Raw genomic sequence first — 24,608 nt, forward strand, 5'->3', positions numbered from 1 at the left:
GAATGTATAGTGAGGAATTTTGAAGACAATTAGGAGGAGGAAAGGATTAAACATATTTGGAGGTAAGGTTTCTACATTTCACTCAAAGTGATAAAACGTTGATACCGGTAGATTATGATGTTACTTACGTATGTTATAATACTTAGAACAATCATTATTAAAAACTGTACAAACAGTTATACTCAAAAGCATAGGGAATCCAAAAAGGAATTATACAATATAAAATGTACCTTGGTTTGTCACAGCAAGGTGAGAAATGGGAAACAGAGGAACAAAAACTGGAGGAAACAAAAAATAAAATGGTGTATTTAAGCTCTAACATATAAAAATATTACCTTAAAACATAAATGTATAATAATTGTAAAATGTTTTATAATTGGTCTAAATATACCAATTAAACAGATTTTCATAATGAATTTTAAATGAATTTTAAAAATATGCTTTCTACAAGAAATTAAAATATAATGATAAAGACAGTAGGTTGAAAGTAAAAGAATGGAAAGTATATCATACAGATATTAATGAAAAAGCAGGAGTTACTATATTAATATCAAAGTTGACTTTAGATTAAAGGAAATTATTAGGAACAAGAGCAATTTACATAATGATAAAGGGCCAATCCACTAAAATATTCAGTAATTTTAAATGTGTATGTACCATTTTTATTTGTATATAAAAATACCTGAAGCAAAAACTAACAGAACTAAAAGAAAGAAACAGACAAATCTGCAATTACAGTTGGGGATTTCAACATCCCTTTCTCAGAATTACTAGAACTACTAGACAGCGGATCAGTAAGGATATTAAAGAGCTGAATAACACCTTCAACCAGAAAAATTTAATTGACATTTATGGAACATTCCGTTCTACAACAGCAGAATATACATTCTTTTCAAGTGTCCATGAAACACTCCTCAAAATAGAGTATATCCTGAGTAATCAAACAAATCTCAACAGTTTTAAAAGAACTAAGATTAGGAAGAATATGTTCTCTCATTATAATGGAATCAAACTAAAAACCAGTCATAGATAGGAAGAAAATCTCTAAACAGTCAAGTCAAAGAGGAAATCTCAGGGGAGGTTTAAAAAAAAAAGATACATTGAACTGATTAAAAATGAAAATGCAATTTATCAAAATTTGCAGGATCCAACTAAAGCTGGAAGGGAAATTTGCTTATATTAGAGAAAAGTAAGGTCTCATACCTATAATGGAAGGTCCTACTTCAAGAAACTAGGAAAAGATTATCAAAACAAGCTCAAAGCAAGCAGAAGGAAGGAAATAAAGAGCAGAAATCAATGAAATTGAAAACATGAAAACAGTAGAGAAAAATCAGTGAAACCAAAAGGTGATAAACTTCTATCAAGACTGACAAACATGGCTGGGCATGGTGGCTCACGCCTATAATCCCAGCACTTTGGGAGGCTGAGGTGGGCAGATCACCTGAGGTCAGGAGTTCGAGACCAGCCTGGCTAACATGGTGAAACCCCTTCTCTACTAAAAGTACAAAAATGAGCCAGGCATGGTGGCGCACGCTTATAGTCCCAGCTACTCGGGAGACTGAGGCAGGAGAATCACTTGAGCCCAGGAAGCAGAGGCTGCAGTGAGCCGAGATTGCATCACTGCACTCCAGCCTGAGCAACAGAGTGAGACTCCATTTCAAAAACAAAAAACCCACAAGACTGACAAACACATAAAGCACTAAGATAAAAATTACCCATATCAAGAATGAAACCAGGAATATCATTACAGATCCTGCAGACATTAAAAGGAAAATACAGTAAGAGAATACTATGAACAACTCTATGCATATAAATTTGATAACTTGCATGAAATAGTCCAGCTGTTTTATAAGCACATATTATCCAAATTTACTGAATATGAAATAATACGAGTAGTCCTATAACCATTAAAAAAACTGAATTTGTAGTGAAAAACCTTTTATAAAGGAAGTCTCCAGCTTCAGATAGTTTCACTGGAGATATTAACCAAGTATTTAAAAATAATTAGCATCAATTCTACACAATTTCTTACAGAAAATGTAAGAGGAAGGAACACTTCCCAACTTACTTTATGAGGCCAGTATCACACTAATACCTGAACCAGACCGAGTACAAAATAAACTACATAACAACATTCCTCATGAACATGGAAGCAAAAATCCTCACCAAAATTTGGCCAATCAAATCCAGCAATATGTACAAAGAATTATGCATTATAATCACATGGGGTTTATTACCAGAATGCAAGGCTGGTTCCGTATATGAAAAATAATCAGTATAACCCACCGTATCAGTAGGCTAAAGAAGAAAAATCACATCATCATATGTCAGTTAATACACAAAGAGCATTTGACCATATTCAGTACCCATTCATGATAACTCAGAAATCTAGGAATAGAAACCTTACTTGATAACGAGCATCTACAAAAAGTCTGCATGGAATATTATACTTAACAGTGAAAGACTGAATACTTTGCCACTGAGGTCAGAAACAAGGCAAGGATGTTCACTCTTACCACGCATTCAACACAGTCATAGCCAATGCAGTAAGGCAAGGAAAGGAAAAAATAAAACTATCTCATTTTCCAGATGACATGATTGTCCATGTATAACTCCCAAAGAGCCTCCAAAAAAAAAAAGCCTTCTAGAATTAATGAGTTCAGCAGTGTCACAAGATACACAGACAACACAAATCAATTGTATTTCTATATACTAACAGAATATTTGGAAATTGAAATTAAAAACATATGTACCATTTACAGTTGCTCCCCTAAAAATGAAATATTTAGGAATAAATCTAACAAGACAGATATAAGATCTATATGCTCAAAAGTATAAAAGTTGGGTGAAAGATGAGATAGAGTTAAATCAAAGAAGACTTAATTAAATGGAGTGACATACTGTGTCCATGGATTGAAACATTCAACATAGTAAAAATGTTAACTCTCTCTAAATGTATAAGTTTAGTGCAATTCCTATCAAAATTTCAGCAACATTTTTTTGTAGATGAGCTTATTCTAAAGTTTGTATGGAAAGTTGAAGGAACTAGAATAGCTAGAATTTTAAAAAGCAGAGTACGTGGAAGGAAACTCACCACCTGATTTTAAGGCTTACTCTATAGCTATAGTAATCAAGACAATGTGGTATTAGTGGAGAGAAAGAATCATAGATCAATGGAACAGAGTAGAGAACCCAGAAATAGACCCACACTAATACACCTGACTGATTTTTGTCAGGTGCAAAAGTAGTTCAATGGAAGACAAATAGTCTTTTCAGCAAATAGTGGGCATCCATAAGCAAAAAATGAGCTGTCACCTAAACCTCATACCTTAAAAAAAATTAATTCAAAATAGATCGTAGATTTAAATGTAAAATGTGAAACTAAAAGAAAAAAGAACTTCTAGAATGAAACATAGAATATCTTCGGGAACTAGGACCAGGTAAAGAGTTCTTATGGCACCAAATGTAAGATTTATAAAAGAAAAAATTGATAAATTGGACTTCACCAAAATTAAAAAGTTTTGTTTTGTCAAATACCCTGTTAAGATGATCAGAAGATAAACTACTGGAAGGAAATATTTGCATATCGTATACCAGCAGTCCTCATTTTGTTATGTGGAATTGTAAAAATGTGCACACTGAAACTATGCAAAACAATCTTAACATAATCAAGGGAAAAATTATGATTGTTCCATGATCCTTGAAATGTTTTGCCAGACATTAAAACAACTACATTGCTATTGGTTATAAGTATATATAGAAATGAAAAAGCAATACTAATATTTATTTAGCACACTGTAATTTAAAACATTAGAAACATTTAGAATTATGCCGGGCGCAATGGCTCACACCTGCAGTCCTAGCACTTTGGGAGGATCACTTGATTCTAGGAGTTTGAGGCTAGCCTGGGCAACATAGCCCAGAAATGGTCTATGTTTTCTACAAAAAATAGTTTTTTTCTACCCCCCCAAAAAAAATTCTTTTTTTTTTTCTTTCTTGCTTTTTTTGTTTTGACAGGGTCTCTGTCGCCCAGGCTGGAGTGCAGTGGCAGGATTACAGCTCAAGTGATCCTCCCACCTCAGCCTCCTGGGTAGCTGGGACTACAGGTGTGTGCCACCATGCCACACCAAAAAATACTTTTTTTTTTTTTTGAGACAGAGTCTTGCTCTGTCGCCTACATGGGAGTACAGTGGTATGATCTTGGCTCACTGCAGTGTCCACCTCCCAGGTTCAAGTGATTCTTCTGCCCCAGCCTCCCAAATTACAGGCATATGTCACCATGCCTGGTCATTTTTGTATTTTTAATAGAGAAGGGGTTTCATCTTCTCTCTAGTTTCACCTTCTCTAGTTGGCCAGGCTGGTTTTGAACTCCTGGCCTCAGGTGGTCCGCCTACCTTGACCTTCCAAAGTGCTGAGATACAGGCATGAGCCACTGCGCCTGGCCAAAAAATTCAAATAATTTTTGTGTTTTTTGTAGACACGGGGTTTTGCCATGTTGCCCAGGCTGTTCTTAAACTCCTAGCTCAAGCGATCCACCCACCTCAGCTTCCCAAAGTGCTGAGATTATAATCTAATTATAATCTAATCTCATTAGAAAGAAGTATGATAATTAGCCAAGAGAGAAAAGATGCTTGCTGTGTGTCACAGTTTTTTTTGGAGTCAGGGTCTCGCTCTATTGCTCAGGTTGCAGTGGTACGATCACAGCTCACTGCAGTCTCACCCTCCTGGACTCAAGTGATCCTCCCACCTCAGCCTGAGTAGTTAGGACTATGGGCACACGTCACCATGCCTGGCTAAAATAAGTTTTTACAGAAAACTAAAAAATTGGCTGGGTATGGTGGCCCACATCTGTAATCTCAGCACTTTAGGAGGCTGAGGTGGGTAGATCGCTGGAGCCAGGAGTTCGACACCAGCCTGGGCAACGTGGCGAAACCCCGTGTCTACAAAAAACTAAAAATTTTAGCCAGGCATAGTGACGTGTGCTCGTAGTCCTAACTACTCAGGCTGGGGTGGGAGGATCACTTGAGTCCAGGAGGGTGAGACTGCAGTGAGCTGTGATTGTACCACTGCACTTCAACCTGAGCAACAGAGCGAGATCCTGACTCCAAAAAAATTATGACATAGAGCAAGCATCTTTTCTCTCTTGGCTAATTATCATACTTCCTTCTAAGTACGGATGAGCCTCCAACATTTCACCCTTCGTACTTTCAATGTTGTGAAATTTCTCAGAGAGTTCCTGTAATGTGAAGTTTTTTGCCAGTGTCATTTCATCCTTTTTATCACTTTCCTAATTTGTGTCTGTAAGTTTGCCTTTGCTGAGTTCCTCTGTCTGCACATCTAGAGCTTATCAACAGTGGCAGTGTTAACATTCCCACAGTCAGCCATTTCTTCTATAACTCCATGTACATTCAATTCAAATTTCATTGCCAGAGTTACCACCTTTCATTTATTTGCTGCACTTTCATCTTTGCTGGCCAGTTCTCTTTTTTAAAAAATAGAATTTAAAAAATATAAATACAGATGGAGTCTCACTATATTGCCCAGACTGGTCTGGAACTCCTGAGCTCAAGTTGTCCACCCTGCCTTGGCCTCCCAAAGTTCTGGGATTACAGGCATGAGCCACTGTGTATGTAACATTTTTTAAATGCCAGAATTATAAAGATGGAGAACAAATTAGTGACAACCAGGGCACAGGGATGTGAGAGAATAGAATGGGAGGATAAAATATAACTGTAAAGGAGTAGTACATAGTAGATTATGTGATCGTGGTGGGACAGTTCCCTAGCATGATTGTTCTGATAGTTACACAAGTCTACATCTCAGGTAAAATTACATAGAATGATACACATACACACATACCTGTAAGTGACTATATGTAAAAACTGGTGAAATCCGAACAAGATGTTTAGTGTAGTTAACAGTATGGTACCTGTGTCCTTTTCTTGATTTTGACATTGTAATATCCTTATGTAAAATGTTAACATTGAGGGAAGCTGGACGAAGGGTACATGACACTCTCTGTACTATTTTTGTTATTTCCTGGGAATTTATAATTATTTCAAAGTGAAAGTTTTTTTGTTTTGTTTTGAGATGGAGTCTTGCTCTGTTGCTCATGCTGGAGTGCAGTGGCACAATCTCCACTCACTGCAACCTCTGCCTCCTGGGTTCAAGCAATTCTCCTGCCTCAGCCTCCCGAGTAGCTGGGACTACAGGCGTGTGCCACCATGCCTGGCTAATTTTTGTATTTTTAGTAGAGATGGAGTTTCACCATATTGGTCAGGCTGGTCTCGAACTCCTGACCTCATGATCTGCCTGCCTCGGCCTACCAAAGTGCTGGGATTACAGGTGTGAGCCACTGTGCCTGGCCAAAAAGTTTTTTTTTAAGGCCTTCTTGAGAGCCAGGCACACATCATTTTTGTGAGACAGATGTCACTAGTTTCTTATTGTGCTCACTTGCCTATCATCTCACAGCTCTAGAACGTGACTCAGCCTTCCCAGACCTCTTTGCCTGGCTTTGGCAGCCATCCAGAGACCTCTAGCTGGGTGCAGGGAGAGCATCTCATGTTATTTTAGCCCAGAGAATCAGGATGTGGCGCCCCACGGATGTGATTGCTCCACTAGGAGCTTGGTCTTTTTTAAGAGAGACTGATTCATTTCTTTGGTTGGTGTTTCTATGGAGTGCTTGTAACTGGGGAGAAAAACCCATAGGTAATAGATGAGCAATTTGGAGCTGACAGCTGTTCATCATCCGGCTTTTTATAAATATCTGTGCCTTTTAATTTTTCTTGGAAGACAGATACATAAACCACTGTGACTTTTCAGACTCTCTTTATAGGCACTATCTTCTCAAATTGGGAAGAAAACAGTGTCACATGTATAAAATATTTAATTAAAGTCCTTTATTCACCTCTAATGTAACTTCATTTTAAAAGTTTTTATATGTGAGTGGGGTGGGGAAGGATTCAGAGAAAATTGTTCGAGATTTGAGTATAGTACATATAGTAATTTAGCCATTTCAAACAGTTGAACAAATTGTACACCTGTGGTTAGATTGACAGTAATGACAGTGATTTAATTTTCATCAGCAAATTGCTGCTGCTGTGACAGCTCTTACCCATAGTTTTCTATGTCCAAGTTTCCCTAAAATGTTGTTGGGTTGGGTAGGGCAAGGCCAAGATAGTCTATGATTGTGAAAAGTGGAGAAGCAGGGTGTGGGTTATTCTACCTTAGGTCTCAGCTGTTTCGTGTGCGGTTTGAGGTTGAAGATGAACTTGCATTACTTCCCGTTAACTCAGTGGTTGTGACAAGCCTCTCTATTCTTCCTGAACATTGGAAATCGGACTTGAATAAGCGAACCTTGGAACATCTTGAGTGTGTTTTTAGAGCAGAGGCCTATATAGGTAGACTTTGAGGGCTGTCTTCTCTGGGCATCTTAGAAAGTATTAGTATTTTTGATAGTGTAGATTAGAGAAGACTGTGAGTCTTGGAGCAGCAGTTTTTTGAGGATGGGCATCCATGGTAGACCACAGATATCTTGGGGAGATGTCTCAACCAATTTAATCATCTCTTTGCTGCTCTCTTTAGGCAAGGCAGGCTGAGGTAAAGCGGCTCTTCCGCCCCATTGAGGAACTGAAGAAAGACTTTGATGAGCTGAATGTTGTCATTGAGACTGACATGCAGATCATGGTACGGCTGATCAACAAGTTCAATAGTTCCAGCTCCAGTTTGGAAGAGAAGATTGCTGCGCTCTTTGATCTTGAATATTATGTCCATCAGGTACTGTATTTCTTTGTCCATAAGACAGACTTTTAACAGCTCCAAAAATAAATCCCCCTTCCCTAAGCCCTAAGAAAATAGCATCAACATCTTTACTTCTCTCCCAGAGCACAGACTATTTTTAATCTAGGCTTATTATCTTTTGTAGTGAGATACAGTCTTAGAGGCCAGAGCCAACCTCTTTTTCTTTTTTTGTCTGAGTCGGAGTCTCACTTGGTCACCCAGCCTGGAGTGCAGTGTCACGATCTCGGCTCACTGCTACCTCCACCTCCTGGGTTCAAGCTATTCTCCTGCCTCAGCCTTCCGAGCAACAGGGATTACAGGTGGGCACCACCACGCCCAGCTAATTTTTTGTATTTTTGATAGAGATAGGGTTTCACTATTTTGGCCAGGCTGGTCTTGAACTCCTAACCTCAAGTGATCCGCCCACCTTGTCCTCCCAAAGTGCTGGGATTACAGGCATGAGCCACCATGCCTGGCCAGCCACCCTCTTTTTCATGTGGAGTGTTACCTTCTTTAGTACCTCTGAGGGTATGGCAGAGATAAAATAGACATAGTCCTAGTTATGCAGCTTATAGCCTGGAAGAGGAAGTAATTGGATAATGAACAATTGAACAAATTAATTAAATAATGAGATAATTTAAGATTGTAATGAGGGCTCCAGAGGGTGATGTAAGAACATGTAACTGGAGAACTTAGAGCCTAGTCATGGACAATAAGGGAGGCTTCTCAGAGGATGTGACATTTAGACCAAGCGTTACAGGATGATTGGGGTTGGCTGGGTGAAGAGGGGGGACTAGAGCAGGGGATGGCAAACTGCTGCCCATAAATCAAATCTGGCCCAATGCCTCCTTTCCTAAATAAAATTTTATTGGGGCACAGCAACCCCTATTTGTTCATGCATTGTTTATTGCTGTTTTTATGCCACAATGGCAGAATTGAGTAGTTGTGACAGAGACCATATGGCTCACAAAGTCAAAAATATTTACTACTAGGCCCTTTAGAAAAAGTTTGCCAATCCTTAGATTAGAGCATTCCAGCTAGAGGAAAGAACATGTGCAGAGATTCTAGGGCAGGGAAGAGCTTGGTGAGATTGAGGGCCTGGAAAAGATTGGAGTGACTGGAGCACAGTGGCCTGGAGGGGAGCATAGATGAAGTGGGAAGGTTCGGGGGCTGGAGAGGTGAGGTTGGAGATATCACGCTCTTTATGATTTTAGCCTTGATCCTAAGAACCACTAGAGAGTTTGAAGTGGGGAAGTAACTGATAAGACTTACAATAACTAATATTTGTTGAGTGTTATCACATACCAGGCACTGCTTCAAGTGCTCTGTACGCATTAATTCATTGACTTCTGTGGCTGCCCTATGAGTAGGTACCACTATCAATCCCATTTTATAACCCAGGAAAATGAGGCACAGAGAGATTATGTAATTGCTCAAGATCATCCAGCCTAGTGAGTGGTAGAGCTGGAATTTGCAGCAAGGTCTGTCTGACCCTAAACTCTGTGCTCTAAAACTTTTGGCCACTCTGTTTCTCAAAGGCAACTGGTACCTTTTGAATTAAGCTCAAAAGGTGGAGCTAACAAGGAGCCAGTAAAAGCCATTGATTTATTCAATAAATAAATCAAATGTCTACTAACTCCAGGCACTGTTCCAGGCACTTGAGATACGTCTATGAGCAAAATTAGGGCTTAACCTTCTAGCAGAAGCAGATAGACAAACATAAGAAAGAAGTAATTACAAGTAATATGTTTGTAGGTGATAAATATTGTAGAAAAATAAAAACTACGGTGAGATAGGAACTAGCAGCATTGAGAAGGGGCATCTCTGGCTGGAGGAACAGCAAGTACAGAAGCCCGGTGGTGGGAACATGCCTAGTGTGTTTGAATCAGCTGGAGCTGAGAGCGGGCAGAGGAGAAGTAGATAGAGCTCAGAGAGATAATGGGAGGAAGAATATAGAGGGCCTGTGGGCTATGGAAAAGAGTGAACTTGGATATTATTGAAGGATATTGAGCAGAAGAATGACGTGATCTGACTTACTTTTAAAAGGATTCCTCCAGCTACTGTGTTGAGAATTAGACTGCAGGTGGGGGGCTTGGTAGAAGCAGAGACCAGATAGGAGGCTATTGCAGTAATCCAGACTAGGGACAACAGTGGCCCAGGAGGCTGTGTCATCATAATCAAAGGCTTGTTTGAGATCCTTGTCAAGACATAGATCCTCAATGTCCTCCTATGCACCATGCACGACAGTGCCCTTGTTCCCTATAAACTGGGCTAAAAGACATGCTTTCTTCCTTTAGGATTTTGCCAGAGTCTGTGGTGAAAAAGGATGAGGATGCACTGTATCTGTAGGAATTATGGGGCAGCCTCTTCATCTTCTTTCTCTGCTCATAACTCTTTCTCAGGCCTCAAATAGCAGGACTCTGATCCTCTTAGAGAAAAAAAAATGAACCTCGGTTCTCTTTCCCCTTTCCAGTCTTACTCTCCAGGGTAAAAACCAAAAACTCCAACAGCTTTTCCATTAGAGATATTTAAAGGATTAAGAATACAAGGGGTTAGTTGCCAACTCAGTCCTCCTTTGATGTTGACAGCTTCTATTTTTTCTCATCTTAACATATTTGGATGAATCTTTAGGTATCAGGTCACCATGGGCTCTTGCACATGAAACACCGAAATGACCAGAGAGTTTATCATACTTGGAAGGGCATGAGTCCACAGGAGGCTTGGGCTAGCATTGCCCCAACAAAGTTCTTTGTTTTCCCTTGTAGGCTCTTTGTCAGTTGGCAGTGTCTTCCCTAAGGTGACATCCCCATTCTGCTTTCACAGGCCACCTCACCAGACCCATCCTGAGGTCATCCCAAAATCAGTCCCTGGCAGAAGTCAAATTTGTCTGTTGGCAGAGAAATGTTCTGAATCATTGGTATTTTGACTGGAAGGGTTGGTGCATCAGGCTGCCATGCAGCAATGTTAAGCTGTGATTTCACTGGAGGATTAAGTAGGACACAACTTGGCCCGAGTCCCAGTTGTGATGGGGGCTTGGGGTGATGTAGTACTAGTATTAAGGAAGATGGCACTTTCCTAGCCAGGAACTTCCCCAGTCCATTCTCATTCCAGACTCACTGAATGGTGGTTTGAGGAGCTGTAGGCTCCAGGGACCCAAACTAGGTCTGCCAGGCTTCCTCACAGCCATATTTGAATTATTAAACAGGATATGTGAAAAGCAAAACCTGTGTGTGGAAAACAGATGGTGAGTTATTTATGAGGAGCGGCCTCCATCCGCCCCATCTACCTGGGGCAGTACATTTGCCTTCTCCCACGTGTCTCCTCAGCTATGTGCCACCATTTCTCCCCTTCGCTGTTTCCTGTTCTCTCATTGTCTTGTCAGTGCCCTGCTTCTTTCCTTTCCTCCAGGGTGTTGGCATAGTTCCTTCCTGCACTCCCTCCTCCTCTTCCTCTCTGCCTGTCCCACCCCACCCCGAAGGCAGCCTGAGAACAGTTTTGGCCCCAGACCCAGATGGGTAGCTGTGGACCTGGGCTATGGTCATGGTTTCTCCTGTATGTCACCAGGGAGGGCCCAGCTTTTGATGTGCACTGGGCAGAATGAATCGTTTCTTCCTCACTGTTAGTGAAATAAATCATGAGAAAACATCCCAAAAAGGCTGAAGTGCTTATATAAATGTCGGCATTTCTATCATGCTGAATTATCATTGTAGTAATAATAGATAAACTGACTCTAGAACAGAAGGTCCATGACTGGGCTGTGTCGCTTTGGAGCTGACCGAGTGGCAGCTGCTCTGCTAGGAACTCATACCAGCTTTGATAAGTGGCCATTCCAGGCATGGTATGACAGGATTCTGAGCCATAGTTTTGTACCCAGAAAACCCAGAGGAACGACAGCCAAAGAACAGGTAGTGAATTCTTATATTGTAAAGTCAGAACATGTGGGAAAGGAAGGAAGGTGCTTATGTCAGCAAAGCACCCAGCCCTGAGTCTCCCTAGTTAGCTGGGCTGTGGCTCAACCAGTATTCCTCTTCATAAGAACAGTTTGGGGCAGAAAAATGTCCATGGCCTGGGGCCACATGGCAGAGTAGTCTTCATGCTTACTTCACAACCTGGTTTAGCCATTACTTCATGTCTGTGGTACCAGAGGCCCATTCATTTTGTTGGCACAGATACCCCAGATTGCCTTTTTATTCACACTGGAGCTTTATTTCAGGAACATTCTTTTCTGATCAAATTCATACTCATTAATGTAACAGTTATTCATTGAACACCTAACCATATGCTCAGCACCATCCTAGTCCCTGGAGCTACAAGTGTGGACAGAGAGACAAAACCCCTGCTCTCATGGAGATTCCATCCAAATGTATATGAATATGATCTTTCAAGTGGCAACAACAGGCTAGGCCACCACAAAACACTAGCACAGTCAAATACCAATCCTCACACTTGATTTCTCTGTTAGAGTCCTCTCCTAGTTCAGAGAGGCAAGGACGCCGTTGGGAAGGGGCCCTGTGGAATCTGGAGGAGAAAGATGGGTAGCAGCCAGCTTTCTGAGTTTTCCTCATGATTGATAGAATGGGATTAGCATATGGGCAAGATGCAGCCTTTGTGGCAACAAAGATATATTCAAGGGAGACTGTAGCGGGTACATGTAGAAAACAGGATCCAGTGACCTTTCTGAGGAAAGCAAGTTGTCTTGTTCCAGGGTACTAATAAACCGTGGGTAATGAGATCCCCTATAGAGTAAAAGAGAGAATCTGGACTTGGGGATTTGGAGCTTAAATGATAGCCTAGACCAATGCTGTTGAATAGAACTTTATGTAATGATAGAAATGTTCTGCACTGTCTGATACATAGCCACTAGCCAGTAGCACAGGCTTAGACAAAAACCTTTGGGAGAGCGATTTTCTTGCATATTTTATCATGAATGTCTTCAGATGCAGTCAACCTGAGATGCAAGAGAAAGGTACTGTTGTTATTCCCCCCTCCCCCAGCACTTTTACAGCAACCCCCCTCCCAACAACAGGGCTCCTTTTATAGTCCCTAGCTTCTAATTTAAAATCAGCTTAAAAAATCTGCCTCTACTGTCCCCATTGGGATTGGACATCAACAGGAAGCATGGCACCATTTAGTGGTGCTGATGACGCCAGATTCTTTGTGTTAACAGCTTGTACATTAGGAGTAAGCTTTGTGACTCATTACGATATTAGAATTTTCCAGGACATGTTTGGCATAAGCAATAGCTAGGTGTCATTTCCGCTGATTCCCACGCAGGTGCTCATCAATCGTGTTAGATGAATTAGGGGTTCTCAAATTTAAGAGTATTAAAAAATTGGTTTTTACAGACCTTTTCTTAGTCAAAAAGGCCATTATTGCTTTTTCCGTGGCTTTTTAATTTGTTTTTGCATAGTCACCAAAAGAAAGGCTCTAAAGAACAGCTTTCCTTTCCCTGATTGCTATGCCATACTAAGCAGTGGCTCTGTTGCAGATGGACAATGCACAGGACCTGCTTTCCTTTGGTGGTCTTCAAGTGGTGATCAATGGGCTGAACAGCACAGAGCCCCTTGTGAAGGAGTATGCTGCGTTTGTGCTGGGGGCTGCCTTTTCCAGGTGAGCAGTGTAATGGATGTTCCATTGGCCAGAATTGCTTGGCCTGATCTGCTTGGAAGAAGGGTACACTTGAATGTGCCTGTTTCTACTGACATTTCAGTATCATCTCAATGAAACTAGAGTAAAATTTGATTCTGCCCTTATTCCAAGTGGATAGGAATTTTTACCCATGTTGTCACCATCTGTGACTCTCTGTTCCCCCATCTTATGTGTATGGACATTAATAACACATCTTAGGTCACATTCTCTGTTTTATTCAAAGCTTATAAAAAGTTAGACCAACCTTTTATTGGTAGAGAGGGAGGGGAATAAACAAGAGTAGATCTTTTGGCAGTAAAGCTACATCTAGTGATGAATAAATGATGAGCCTGACCAAGGGGGTGCTTTCAGGGGGGAATGTGTCTTGCCCTAGTTGTCTAGAACCAATCTACATGCAGTCAGGTTATCACACTCTCTAGGCTGGGAACTGTTGAGAATTTTAGTTAGTCTGGCTTGTGATGGAAGACTGATAAGGCAAGAGGAGTGGGAAGGTAGCATCTCGAAAGAGTAGATGCCAAAAGATATGTAGGCACCACATCATTCTACACCGCCTGCAAAGGTCAAGTGTCTGCATGCTGCAGTTGGTCCATTGGAGCTATTGTTCCTCCCATTTTTGAACATCCGCTCTTAGGACCATTTGTGCCTTTCAAACAGGAACAAATATTCTGATTTTTGCTGCAAGGGCATGGGTGGAGGCTATTAGATGCTTAGATGCAGGTCACGATGTTACAGGAGAAAAGCTATTCTGAACATATTTACCATTATAGGCTTTGTTTCGAGAAGATTTCCTTTGTGCTTTATCTGTGCTTGTTTTTTAAATCAGAATCTCAGTCTGATGCTCTCTCACTCTGAAAGGAATTCAGTATATTTTCTTAGTAAGTTGAAGGGCAGAGCTGGGAAAGCTGGAGGAGTTGTTCCATCAGGAGAGGCACTGCCGGCCTTTCTTTCTGTTATCACCACGCTGCCTGGATCTTCAAGCCCTGGCTCCCTGTGTTGGTGATGTTGACAGTCAAGGCTCTGGCCTCCAGGGCAACTCCACCTCCCTTGGTCTCACCTCCCAGAGCCAAAGTCTCCCAGGAAGCCCAGGGACATCTCCTCCTGTGCAGCCACTGGAAAGATGGAAAATCTGCGTACGTGACATTAGTATCTGCGGTTTCAGTCATGAGGAAGTCCAGGAAATCCAGGGTCTTAGCCTTATAAGGCTTTAGAGGCTTGAGAACTTACTAAAGCTCACTTTTTACTTCTCAGGCCAGAAAAGAACTAAATCCAACATTATTAACCTCTCTCCAGACCCTTTTTGGAAATCTTTGCCTTACTCCCAAGTACTTTTATTCTACCTTTAATATGAACAAATTATCCTATACGTCCCTTGCCATTGCTTCTGGAAATACATTTCTTGGGGGAAACTGTGTAGCATTTTCATGTCACATCCTAGTTAAAGGGGACTAATTAAGTGAATTGAGAAACATGCATTGGGCCTGCTTCGCAGACCAGTAACTCACCCAGGGGCTGTGCCAGTGTGTGGTGTTATTAAGACTTTTCTGTGATTGTATTAGCTTAAGACCATGTTAACATTTATGCAGCATCAACTAAAATTTAAATAGAGATAAATATAAAATATTGCAATTTAGTGTTTTGGTGGCAAGCAAACTGCTGTATTCAAAATGTTCTAGCTGGGTTTTTGATGGCTCACTGGAGGGCTGTTACCGTGACAGCATGGTATGGCGCCAGAGCTTTTGGAAGCCAACAGCAGGCTCCCAAACACCATGGAAATGTCAATGTTTTCTGCAAAGAGGAACCTGATGCAAGGTAAGGATATTTCTACACGGAGAGGTAGGTTTCAGTACTCTAGTCTGATATTCAGCATTTACTCTTCATGTCTTAAGTATTGGCTCTACAGCTCTCTAACCGCTTCTAGTTTACAGGTGTGTATACACCTGCCACACATGTGCACGAACACACAACACAGAGATGGGATGAGCTTGCTCTTTATCAAGAGGGTGTTCAGGGGATAGTGAGCACTCTGGAATCATGGAGTCCCAGCGCTGGGGATAGTATCTAGAAGATATTCTTTCTAGTTTTCTGCTGATGGGCATGAATACTGCTCAGTCAGTCCAGATGTTTGAGTATTTAGGTGGATTAGGCAGACCACTGGACCTAGAGTCAATCTAGTTTCAAGTTTAGTTTCTACCATTTCCTATCTGTGTGCCCATGGACAACCTTTCTAAGCCTCACTTTTTTCTTTCGTTAATAGGGAACAATAATAGGTGTTCTCTGCATTTCATAAAGTTGAGTGAGTATCAAATAATATACAATGACCTGTGAAAACAGTTGTAAAGCACCTGTCAATGATAAGGTGGTATCAACATCATCCCCCTCATCAGGATGTGTCCTTTATACTATGAGTTTCTGCTATAGTAATTCTTATTTTTTTTCTTTCTACAATAAAAACCTTTATCCTCCTCATTTTCTCTTCTGTTAAGATGCTTATATTCTACAATGTATCTCTTGGTGCTACCCTTTTTTTTTTTTTTTGAGTCAGGGTCTCATTCTTTCACTCAGGCTGGAGTACAGTGGCCCGATCTCAGTTCACTGCAACCTCCGCCTCCTGGGCTCAGGTGATCCTTCCACCTCAGCCACCTCTGTAGCTGGGACTACAGGTACGTGGCACCACACCTCGTTAATTTTTATAATTTTTGTAGAGACAGGGTTTCACCAGGTTATCCAGGCCAGTCTCCTGGGCTCAAGCAATCTGTCCATGTTGGCCTCCCAAAGTGCTGGGCTTACAGGCATGAGCCACCGCGTCCGGTCTCTTGTTGCTAATCCTGCTGCTTCATTGAGGGCATTTATTTGCCTGCTTGGGTTAATTGCTTAATAAGGTTTCCATATACATTTGTGTGGATGAAGAGATCTATTTCCTGGTGTTAAACATGAAACAATTATTCCGAGATCAAGAAGAGAGAGTACATGTAAATGTAATTGACGTGACTACTAAATGTTACATGGCCACTGAAATAAAGTTTATTTAACTATTATTCACACTTATATATGGATCACACATGTTCATTTTCCTGTTTTTGCCCACATATAAGGCAGGTCAAGCTCTTACATAAAAAGATATGCAGGGGTAGGAGTGCTGATGCTTTTAGCAGCTTCGTCTTTTAATGGTTTTTCTTTTGTCTCAAACCTGCTTTCTCCTTCTTCAAGTAAATACTTTCATTGGCCTTTCTGTGACCTGATTTAATCTCATGATGGCACTTGTGTGTGTCTGTCTGCAGTCTGACCTACCAGGAGTCTCTGGAGTTCCAGACAAGTCATTTGTGTTTCTGTATAAGCGGAGTCTCGAAAAGGCTTTGTGAATTTCAGAGGCCAGGCAGCCTTCTGTAATCTGGTTTTGGTTCTTAGCAAACTGGCCGCCTGCTTTTGTTTTCCTCTTAGCTCTGTATATATCTCCTTTACCTCGTAACTGTCAGGAGTTAAACTATCAAGCAACTAGTATGCCTGTCCCATGTAACACTGACTTTGCTGTTCTCATGCCCCTGCCTCAGTCATCTTTGGAGTCCTGTATCCTTCTTTAATAACCCATGTTCTCATCTGCACATGTATGAATTACTACGCAATTACATGGGCCTATAAGCATTCATGTTTGCAGTACTTTTGAACTTTCCACAGTTTGCAGGATGTCACGGAACTGAACCTAGTACAAAAAAGGATGTACATGTGCCATTAGTCATGGTGAGATTATGTACTCTTAAAATGGATCCCCAGAACAGGATTATGTTCTTCCCCCTTTATCCTTGGCATCATCCTTGGAACCTCCTTGGCAGATTTTGGGTTATATATATCCCTTTATAAAATGAATGTGTCCCCCTCCCCCAACCTTGTCCCCTCTCACCTCATGCTGTGTTGGCTCTCTTAATTTCCTCAGTTGTGCTCTTCCTGCTGAGGGTTTACCAATTAATTTTAACTATTTGGACCTGGATGCAATGGCTAACGCCCATAATCCCAGCACTTTGGGAGGCCAAGGCAGGTGGATTGCTTGAGCCAGGGTTCAAGACCAACCTGGGCAACATGGTGAAACCCTGTCTCTACAAAAAATACAAAAATTAGCTGGGCATGGTAGCATGTGCCTGTGGTCCCAGCTATGCTACTCGGGAGGCTGAGGTGGGAGGATTGCTTGAACTTGGAAAGTCAAGGCTGCAGTGAGCCATGATCATACCATTGCACTCCAGCCTAGGTGACAGAGTGAGGCCCTGTCGGGGGAAAAAAACAAAAAAAGAGTAGACAGAAAGGAATACAAATGAGTGCACATGAGCATTAAATTAATGTACTTGAAACTACTGTTCCTGCAATCTGGTTTCTGTCCGCGCCATCCCTGAAACTTTTCCAGAGCACTTTGTCGTCATTGGCATCTTTGTGGTAGTCAAAATGTTGGCTGCCACTTTCCTCAGGGAACTTTACCTCTTGGCTGCCATGTCATTATAGTCCCTTGGTTTGGGGATGACTGTAATTAATCACTCACTCCCCTTTTCCTTTTTTGGCAACATCATCATCTTACTATCTTCTATTAATAATTGTAGCTATTCACAAAGATTCCTCCAGCCTTGTCCTCCTTCTCTCTTTTCATTTTCTCCCATAATGGTACTATCTATTCCTGTGGTTTCGAGTCCAACCTCACTGTGGATGACTCTAGTGTCTACATTTAAGTCCAGCCTTTCTCCTGTGGTCTTCTACATTTCTACCACACTGTCTCATCACACCTCAACTCAAGAAAGTGGAACTCATTATTGTTTCACAAACTAGATTTTTCCTCCCACATTCTCTTTTTATCTGTTCTTGGCATTGTGATTATTGTAGTTTTCCAAGCTTGAAACTTTTGAGTGATATTTGAGTCTACTTCCTTCTTCACTTTGTCATTAACTTGGTGAACAAGTCCTGTGGATTTTAATTTCTACTATTGTTGTCTACTAGACAATCATTCCCCATTTTTCTGGTTTTTATGGTTTTTTTTTAGAGACAGGGTCTCATTGTGTTGCCCAGGCTGGAGTGCAGGGGCTCTTCACAGGTGTGATCATAGCGTACTACAGCTTGAACTCCTGGCCTCAAGCAGTCTTCTTGCCCCAGCTTTCTGAGTGGCTGGGATTACAGGTGTGCATCAATGTGCCTGGCCTCCCCTTTTTTCATCTACTAAGGAATCTCGATAATGTGAGCACAGCAACATGTTCAGGCAGAAGATTGCCTTCCCCAGTTCTAGGAAATGAGCTATGAATGGTCTAAAGCAAGCATGGAAATCCCATTCTCTATGGATGTGTATTAGTTTAGAGATGGCCATGTGGCCCAGTTCTGACCAATGAGACATAAAGAGATGTTTGCTTGGAAGCCTCTGGGAAGGATTTTGTTCTTATAATAAGATAGTAAGGAGACCCTACCGACTTCTTCCTGCCTTGACTGCAGCTGTATTGGAGCTGCAGCTGTCTTGGACCAGTGGGGTGAGAAGCACAAGAACAAAAAGCCAACATGCTGAAAAGGATAATAGAGGGGAAAGACAGGAGGAGGAAACTGGGTTATTTATGATGTAGTCTAGCCACTTTCATGATTTTGGAACCATCTACTTCCAGATTTTTCTTATGAGAGGTAATGAAATGTCTTTGTTTTTTAAAATCAGTGTTAATCATGATTCCGTTACTTTCAACTGAACATATATTCATATTGATATGAATTCATTTGGATATTTCCAAAATCCCTCTCAGATCTTTTAAATGAAAAAAAAAATCCTCTTGATCTTCATAGCATTCATCTCAATTTGCAGTTATATATTCGGTTGGTTACCTGTTTACTGTTAATCTCCCTTATTAGATAGTACTTAGGGGATAAGATCCCTTTTCTATCTTTATCCTGCTGTCTCTCTAATATATAGCATAGGACCTAGTATTGGGTGGATGCTTAGGAAATAATTATTGAATGAATACATGAAAAACAAAGGAATATATTGATACCTTGGACATGAATTGTTTTTCAGAGAACGTTGGAGGCTGAGTGGACAGTGCTGTTTCTATTATTAATGATGTAATCACGGATGATTCAGATACCGCAACTTGACCCTTTAAAATCTAAGGCCATGGAAATGAGTGTATAGCCCCACTGGCTGAAGGCCCAGAAAATAGAAGGTTGGAGATTGGGATGAGGTCACACACTGGAGATGCCAATGTTTGAATAAAAGTTCAAATGTGACCCCTAGGACTTGTCTGACCTCTTGTCTCTAGTAGCTCATTTTTCCACACTCTTATAGTGACAGGAGAGGTGCTCAAGCCTTTTGCATCTGATAAACTGATTAGCATATTAACCAAGATTGGCCTAGGAAATTGGATAGTCATAGCTCTCTTAAGCTACATTCAAAGTCTGATTACTTTTTTCAAATGGCAAATAATGACAAATGGAAAATGACCTCTGACTCTGACCAGCCATCCTGAGTACTGCAGAAACTAAGCCTTCATTCTGGGGAGGGAGGCACCACTTTGCTTAATAAACTTGTCCCTTTAGCATTTCCCTTGAATTTGTCTTTGTGATGTACCTGTGCCTTCTCCACATCCTCTATGTGGCTGTCTTCAGATTTTTTCACTACTATCCCCTTCTTAATTTCTTCCCTACATAACCCTCAGCACACAAAGTTATTTGTTTTATCATCATCTTTATTAGCATTTGTTGTTGGACTCCTAAACTGACTCTTTTTTTTTTTTTTTTTTTGAGACGAAGTTTCACTCTTGTTGCCCAGGCTGGAGTGCAATGGCACGATCTTGGCTCACTGCAACTTCTGCCTCCTGGGTTCAAGTGATTTTCCTGCCTCAGCCTCCCAGGTAGCTGGGATTACAGGTGTGTGCCACCATGCCCGGCTAATTTTGTATCTTTAGTAGAGATGGGGTTTCTCCATGTTGGTCAGGCTGGTCTCCAACTCCTGACCTCAGGTGATCCACCTGCCTCGGCCTCCCAGAGTGCTGGGAAAACTGACTCTTTAATACATCTACTTCTCTGTTGTAAGCCAGTTCTTTCATCTATCTCCCCAACAAGATTGAAGGCTTCTTGAGCATGGGAACTGGTATTCAAGTCTGTGGTGCTCACAGCACCTTATAGAGGGTAAGTTTCATGTGGATGCTTTGAACATAAATGGTCTAACACAAAAATTGAAGTCACCAAAAATTGGTGGGAGAAAGAAAGCCACCAAGAGCAAGGAGGCTTTAAAATTTTTCTATGCTTCGAGTTTGTTTGATTTTTCTTCCAGTGAGTGTGTATTATTTTTGTAATTAACATTTAAATAGTGAGTGATGAAACAAAACAAAACAGCACCGGGAGACTTCTCAATCTATCAAATGGCACGTTTCCCAAGAAACTCTCTTAGTTCAAATACCTGAAGATGTTGTATTAAATACTTAAACATTTCTTTAAATGTTTAATTCGGCCAGCAAGAAACTGTAGAGCCACTGCTCTGTGTAACTGCAGGGGAATTTAATAATGTCATATTCTTTATGTGGTAGCCCTGTAAGAAAGTGAGAGAAATTCGTAAGCAAATATAATGGAAAGCTCAAATCCTAAGAGATACGAAACACTGAACCTGACAGCTGACCTGGGAACATTTGCTATTCCCTAGTGGCTGTGAGCTCTTAGTTTCAACAGGAATCATAATTTAGGGGACAAGAGACAAAGCTTAGGGGCCATGAAATAATTAGAAAAATGAAAATCTTCCACTCAAAAGGAATTATTAAGGCAAATTGGCTTTGAGTGGAAGGGAGAAAAATGCCTGCAGATCTTCAGTCTGTTTCCTAAGGAAACTGAGTCTGACATGCCTTCTGAAAACAGTATAACACCACATAGGAAACAACCTTGATAGAAAATCTAATCTGAATTTGAACATACTTCTAGATCTGACGTCCAATTTAAGGGAAATATTGGGGACAGGCAATAGATTCAATGATATAATAGACTTGCAATCAGCAAAGACCAGACTGTGGAAAACCGTAGAGCAGGCAAATTACTGGCTTTTTAACAAAATAAGATACAAGAGAAAAAAATAAAGAGATGGGATGAAACCCATAAATTAAAAGATATTTAAGATGAATATCAGCCAATTATAGTTACAATGTATGTATTTTTTGTTTTATTTTTTGAGACAGATCTTGCTGTATCACCCAAGCCTAGAGTGCAGTGGTGCAAACACGGCTCACTGCAGACTCAGTCTCCTGCCTCAGCCTCCCATCTAGCTGAGACCACAGGCATATGCTCCATGCCTGGCTAGTTTTTATTTTTTATTGTTTTGTAGAGACAGGGTCTTACTTTGTTGCCCAGGTTGATCTCAAACTCCTGGGCTTCAGTGATTCTCCCACCTTGGCCTTCCAAAGTGTTTGTATTACAGGCGTGAGCCACCATGCTGGAGCTCTACGATATGTTTAGATCTTTTTTTTTTTTTTCTTTTTTTTTTTTTTTTATTATACTTTAGGGTTTTAGGGTACATGTGCACAATGTGCAGGTTTGTTACATATGTATCCATGTGCCATGTTGATTTCCTGCACCCATTAACTCGTCATTTAGCATTAGGTGTATCTCCTAATGCTGTCCCTCCCCCCTCCCCCCACCCCACAACAGTCCCCAGAGCGTGATGTTCCCCTTCCTGTGTCCATGAGTTCTCATTGTTCAATTCCCACCTATGAGTGAGAACATGCGGTGTTTGGTTTTTTGTCCTTGCGATAGTTTACTGAGAATGATGTTTTCCAGTTTCATCCATGTCCCTACAAAGGACACGAACTCATCATTTTTTATGGCTGCATAGTATTCCATGGTGTATATGTGCCACATTTTCTTAATCCAGTCTATCGTTGTTGGACATTTGGATTGGTTCCAACTCTTTGCTATTGTGAATAGTGCCGCAATAAACATACGTGTGCATGTGTCTTTATAGCAGCATGATTTATAGTCCTTTGGGTATATACCCAGTAATGGGATGGCTGGGTCAAATGGTATTTCTAGTTCTAGATCCCTGAGGAATCGCCACACTGACTTCCACAATGGTTGAACTAGTTTACAGTCCCACCAACAGTGTAAAAGTGTTCCTATTTCTCCACATCCTCTCTAGCACCTGTTGTTTCCTGATTTTTTAATGATGGCCATTCTAACTGGTATGAGATGGTATCTCACTGTGGTTTTGATTTGCATTTCTCTGATGGCCAGTGATGATGAGCATTTCTTCATGTGTTTTTTGGCTGCATAAATGTCTTCTTTTGAGAAGTGTCTGTTCATGTCCTCTGCCCACTTTTTGATGGGGTTGTTTGTTTTTTTCTTGTAAATTTGTTTGAGTTCATTGTAGATTCTGGATATTAGCCCTTTGTCAGATGAGTAGGTTGCAAAAATTTTCTCCCATTGTGTAGGTTGCCTGTTCACTCTGATGATAGTTTCTTTTGCTGTGCAGAAGCTCTTTAGTTTAATTAGATCCCATTTGTCGATTTTGGCTTTTGTTGCCATTGCTTTTGGTGTTTTAGACATGAAGTCCTTGCCCACGCCTATGTCCTGAATGGTATTGCCTAGGTTTTCTTGTAGGATTTTAATGGTTTTTGGTCTAACATATAAGTCTTTAATCCATCTTGAATTAATTTTTGTATAAGGTGTAAGGAAGGGATCCAGTTGCAGCTTTCTACATATGGCTAGCCAGTTTTCCCAGCACCATTTATTAAATAGGGAATCCTTTCCCCATTTCTTGTTTTTGTCAGGTTTGTCAAAGATCAGATAGTTGTAGCTATGCGGCATCATTTCTGAGGGCTCTGTTCTGTTCCATTGATCTATGTCTCTGTTGTGGTACCAGTACCATGCTGTTTTGGTTACTGTAGCCTTGTAGTATAGTTTAAAGTCAGGTAGCGTGATGCCTCCAGCTTTGTTCTTTTGGCTTAGGATTGACTTGGTGATGCGGGCTCTTTTTTGGTTCCATATGAACTTTAAAGTAGTTTTTTCCAATTCTGTGAAGAAAATCATTGGTAGCTTGATGGGGATGGCATTGAATCTATAAATTACCTTGGGCAGTATGGCCATTTTCACGATATTGATTCTTCCAACCCATGAGCATGGAATGTTCTTCCATTTGTTTGTATCCTCTTTTATTTCATTGAGCAGTGGTTTGTAGTTCTCCTTGAAGAGGTCCTTCACATCCCTTGTAAGTTGGATTCCTAGGTATTTTATTCTCTTTGAAGCAATTGTGAATGGGAGTTCACTCATGATTTGGCTCTCTGTTTGTCTGTTATTGGTGTACAAGAATGCTTGTGATTTTTGTACATTAATTTTGTATCCTGAGACTTTGCTGAAGTTGCTAATCAGCTTAAGGAGATTTTGGGCTGAGACAATGGGGTTTTCTAGATATACAATCATGTCATCTGCAAACAGGGACAATTTGACTTCCTCTTTTCCTAATTGAATACCCTTTATTTCCTTCTCCTGCCTGATTGCTCTGGCCAGAACTTCCAGCACTATGTTGAATAGGAGCGGTGAGAGAGGGCATCCCTGTCTTGTGCCAGTTTTCAGAGGGAATGCTTCCAGTTTTTGCCCATTCAGTATGATATTGGCTGTGGGTTTGTTGTAGATAGCTCTTATTATTTTGAGATACGTCCCATCAATACCTAATTTATTGAGAGTTTTTAGCATGAAGGGTTGTTGAATTTTGTCAAAGGCCTTTTCTGCATCTATTGAGATAATCACGTGGTTTTTGTCTTTGGTTCTGTTTATATGCTGGATTACATTTATTGATTTGCGTATGTTGAACCAGCCTTGCATCCCAGGGATGAAGCCCACTTGATCATGGTGGATAAGCTTTTTGATGTGCTGCTGGATTCGGTTTGCCAGTATTTTATTGAGGATTTTTGCATCAATGTTCATCAAGGATATTGGTCTGAAATTCTCTTTTTTGGTTATGTCTCTGCCAGGTTTTGGTATCAGGATGATGCTGGCTTCGTAAAATGTGTTAGGGAGGATTCCCTCTTTTTCTATCGATTGGAATAGTTTCAGAAGGAATGGTACCAGTTCCTCCTTGTACCTCTGGTAGAATTCAGCTGTGAATCCATCAGGTCCTGGACTCTTTTTGGTTGGTAAGCTATTGATTATTGCCACAATTTCAGAACCTGTTATTGGTCTATTCAGAGATTCAACTTCTT

General features: G+C 40.8%; 1 protein-coding gene across 3 annotated transcripts in view; it reads left to right on the forward strand.

The window, feature by feature from the left end:
- SIL1 (SIL1 nucleotide exchange factor) overlaps nt 1–24,608 on the forward strand; it is a 248,215-nt gene that overhangs the window by 158,055 nt on the left and 65,552 nt on the right. For all 3 annotated transcript variants that reach the window (XM_055286082.2, XM_055286083.2, XM_063642782.1), the window contains 2 exons: nt 7,585–7,776; nt 13,268–13,389. In XM_055286082.2, the coding sequence (XP_055142057.1) occupies nt 7,585–7,776; nt 13,268–13,389 (314 nt within the window). The remainder of the gene's footprint in view (nt 1–7,584; nt 7,777–13,267; nt 13,390–24,608) is intronic.

This window comes from Symphalangus syndactylus, chromosome 7 (assembly GCF_028878055.3).
Source record: "Symphalangus syndactylus isolate Jambi chromosome 7, NHGRI_mSymSyn1-v2.1_pri, whole genome shotgun sequence".
NCBI classification, from domain to species: domain Eukaryota; kingdom Metazoa; phylum Chordata; class Mammalia; order Primates; family Hylobatidae; genus Symphalangus; species Symphalangus syndactylus.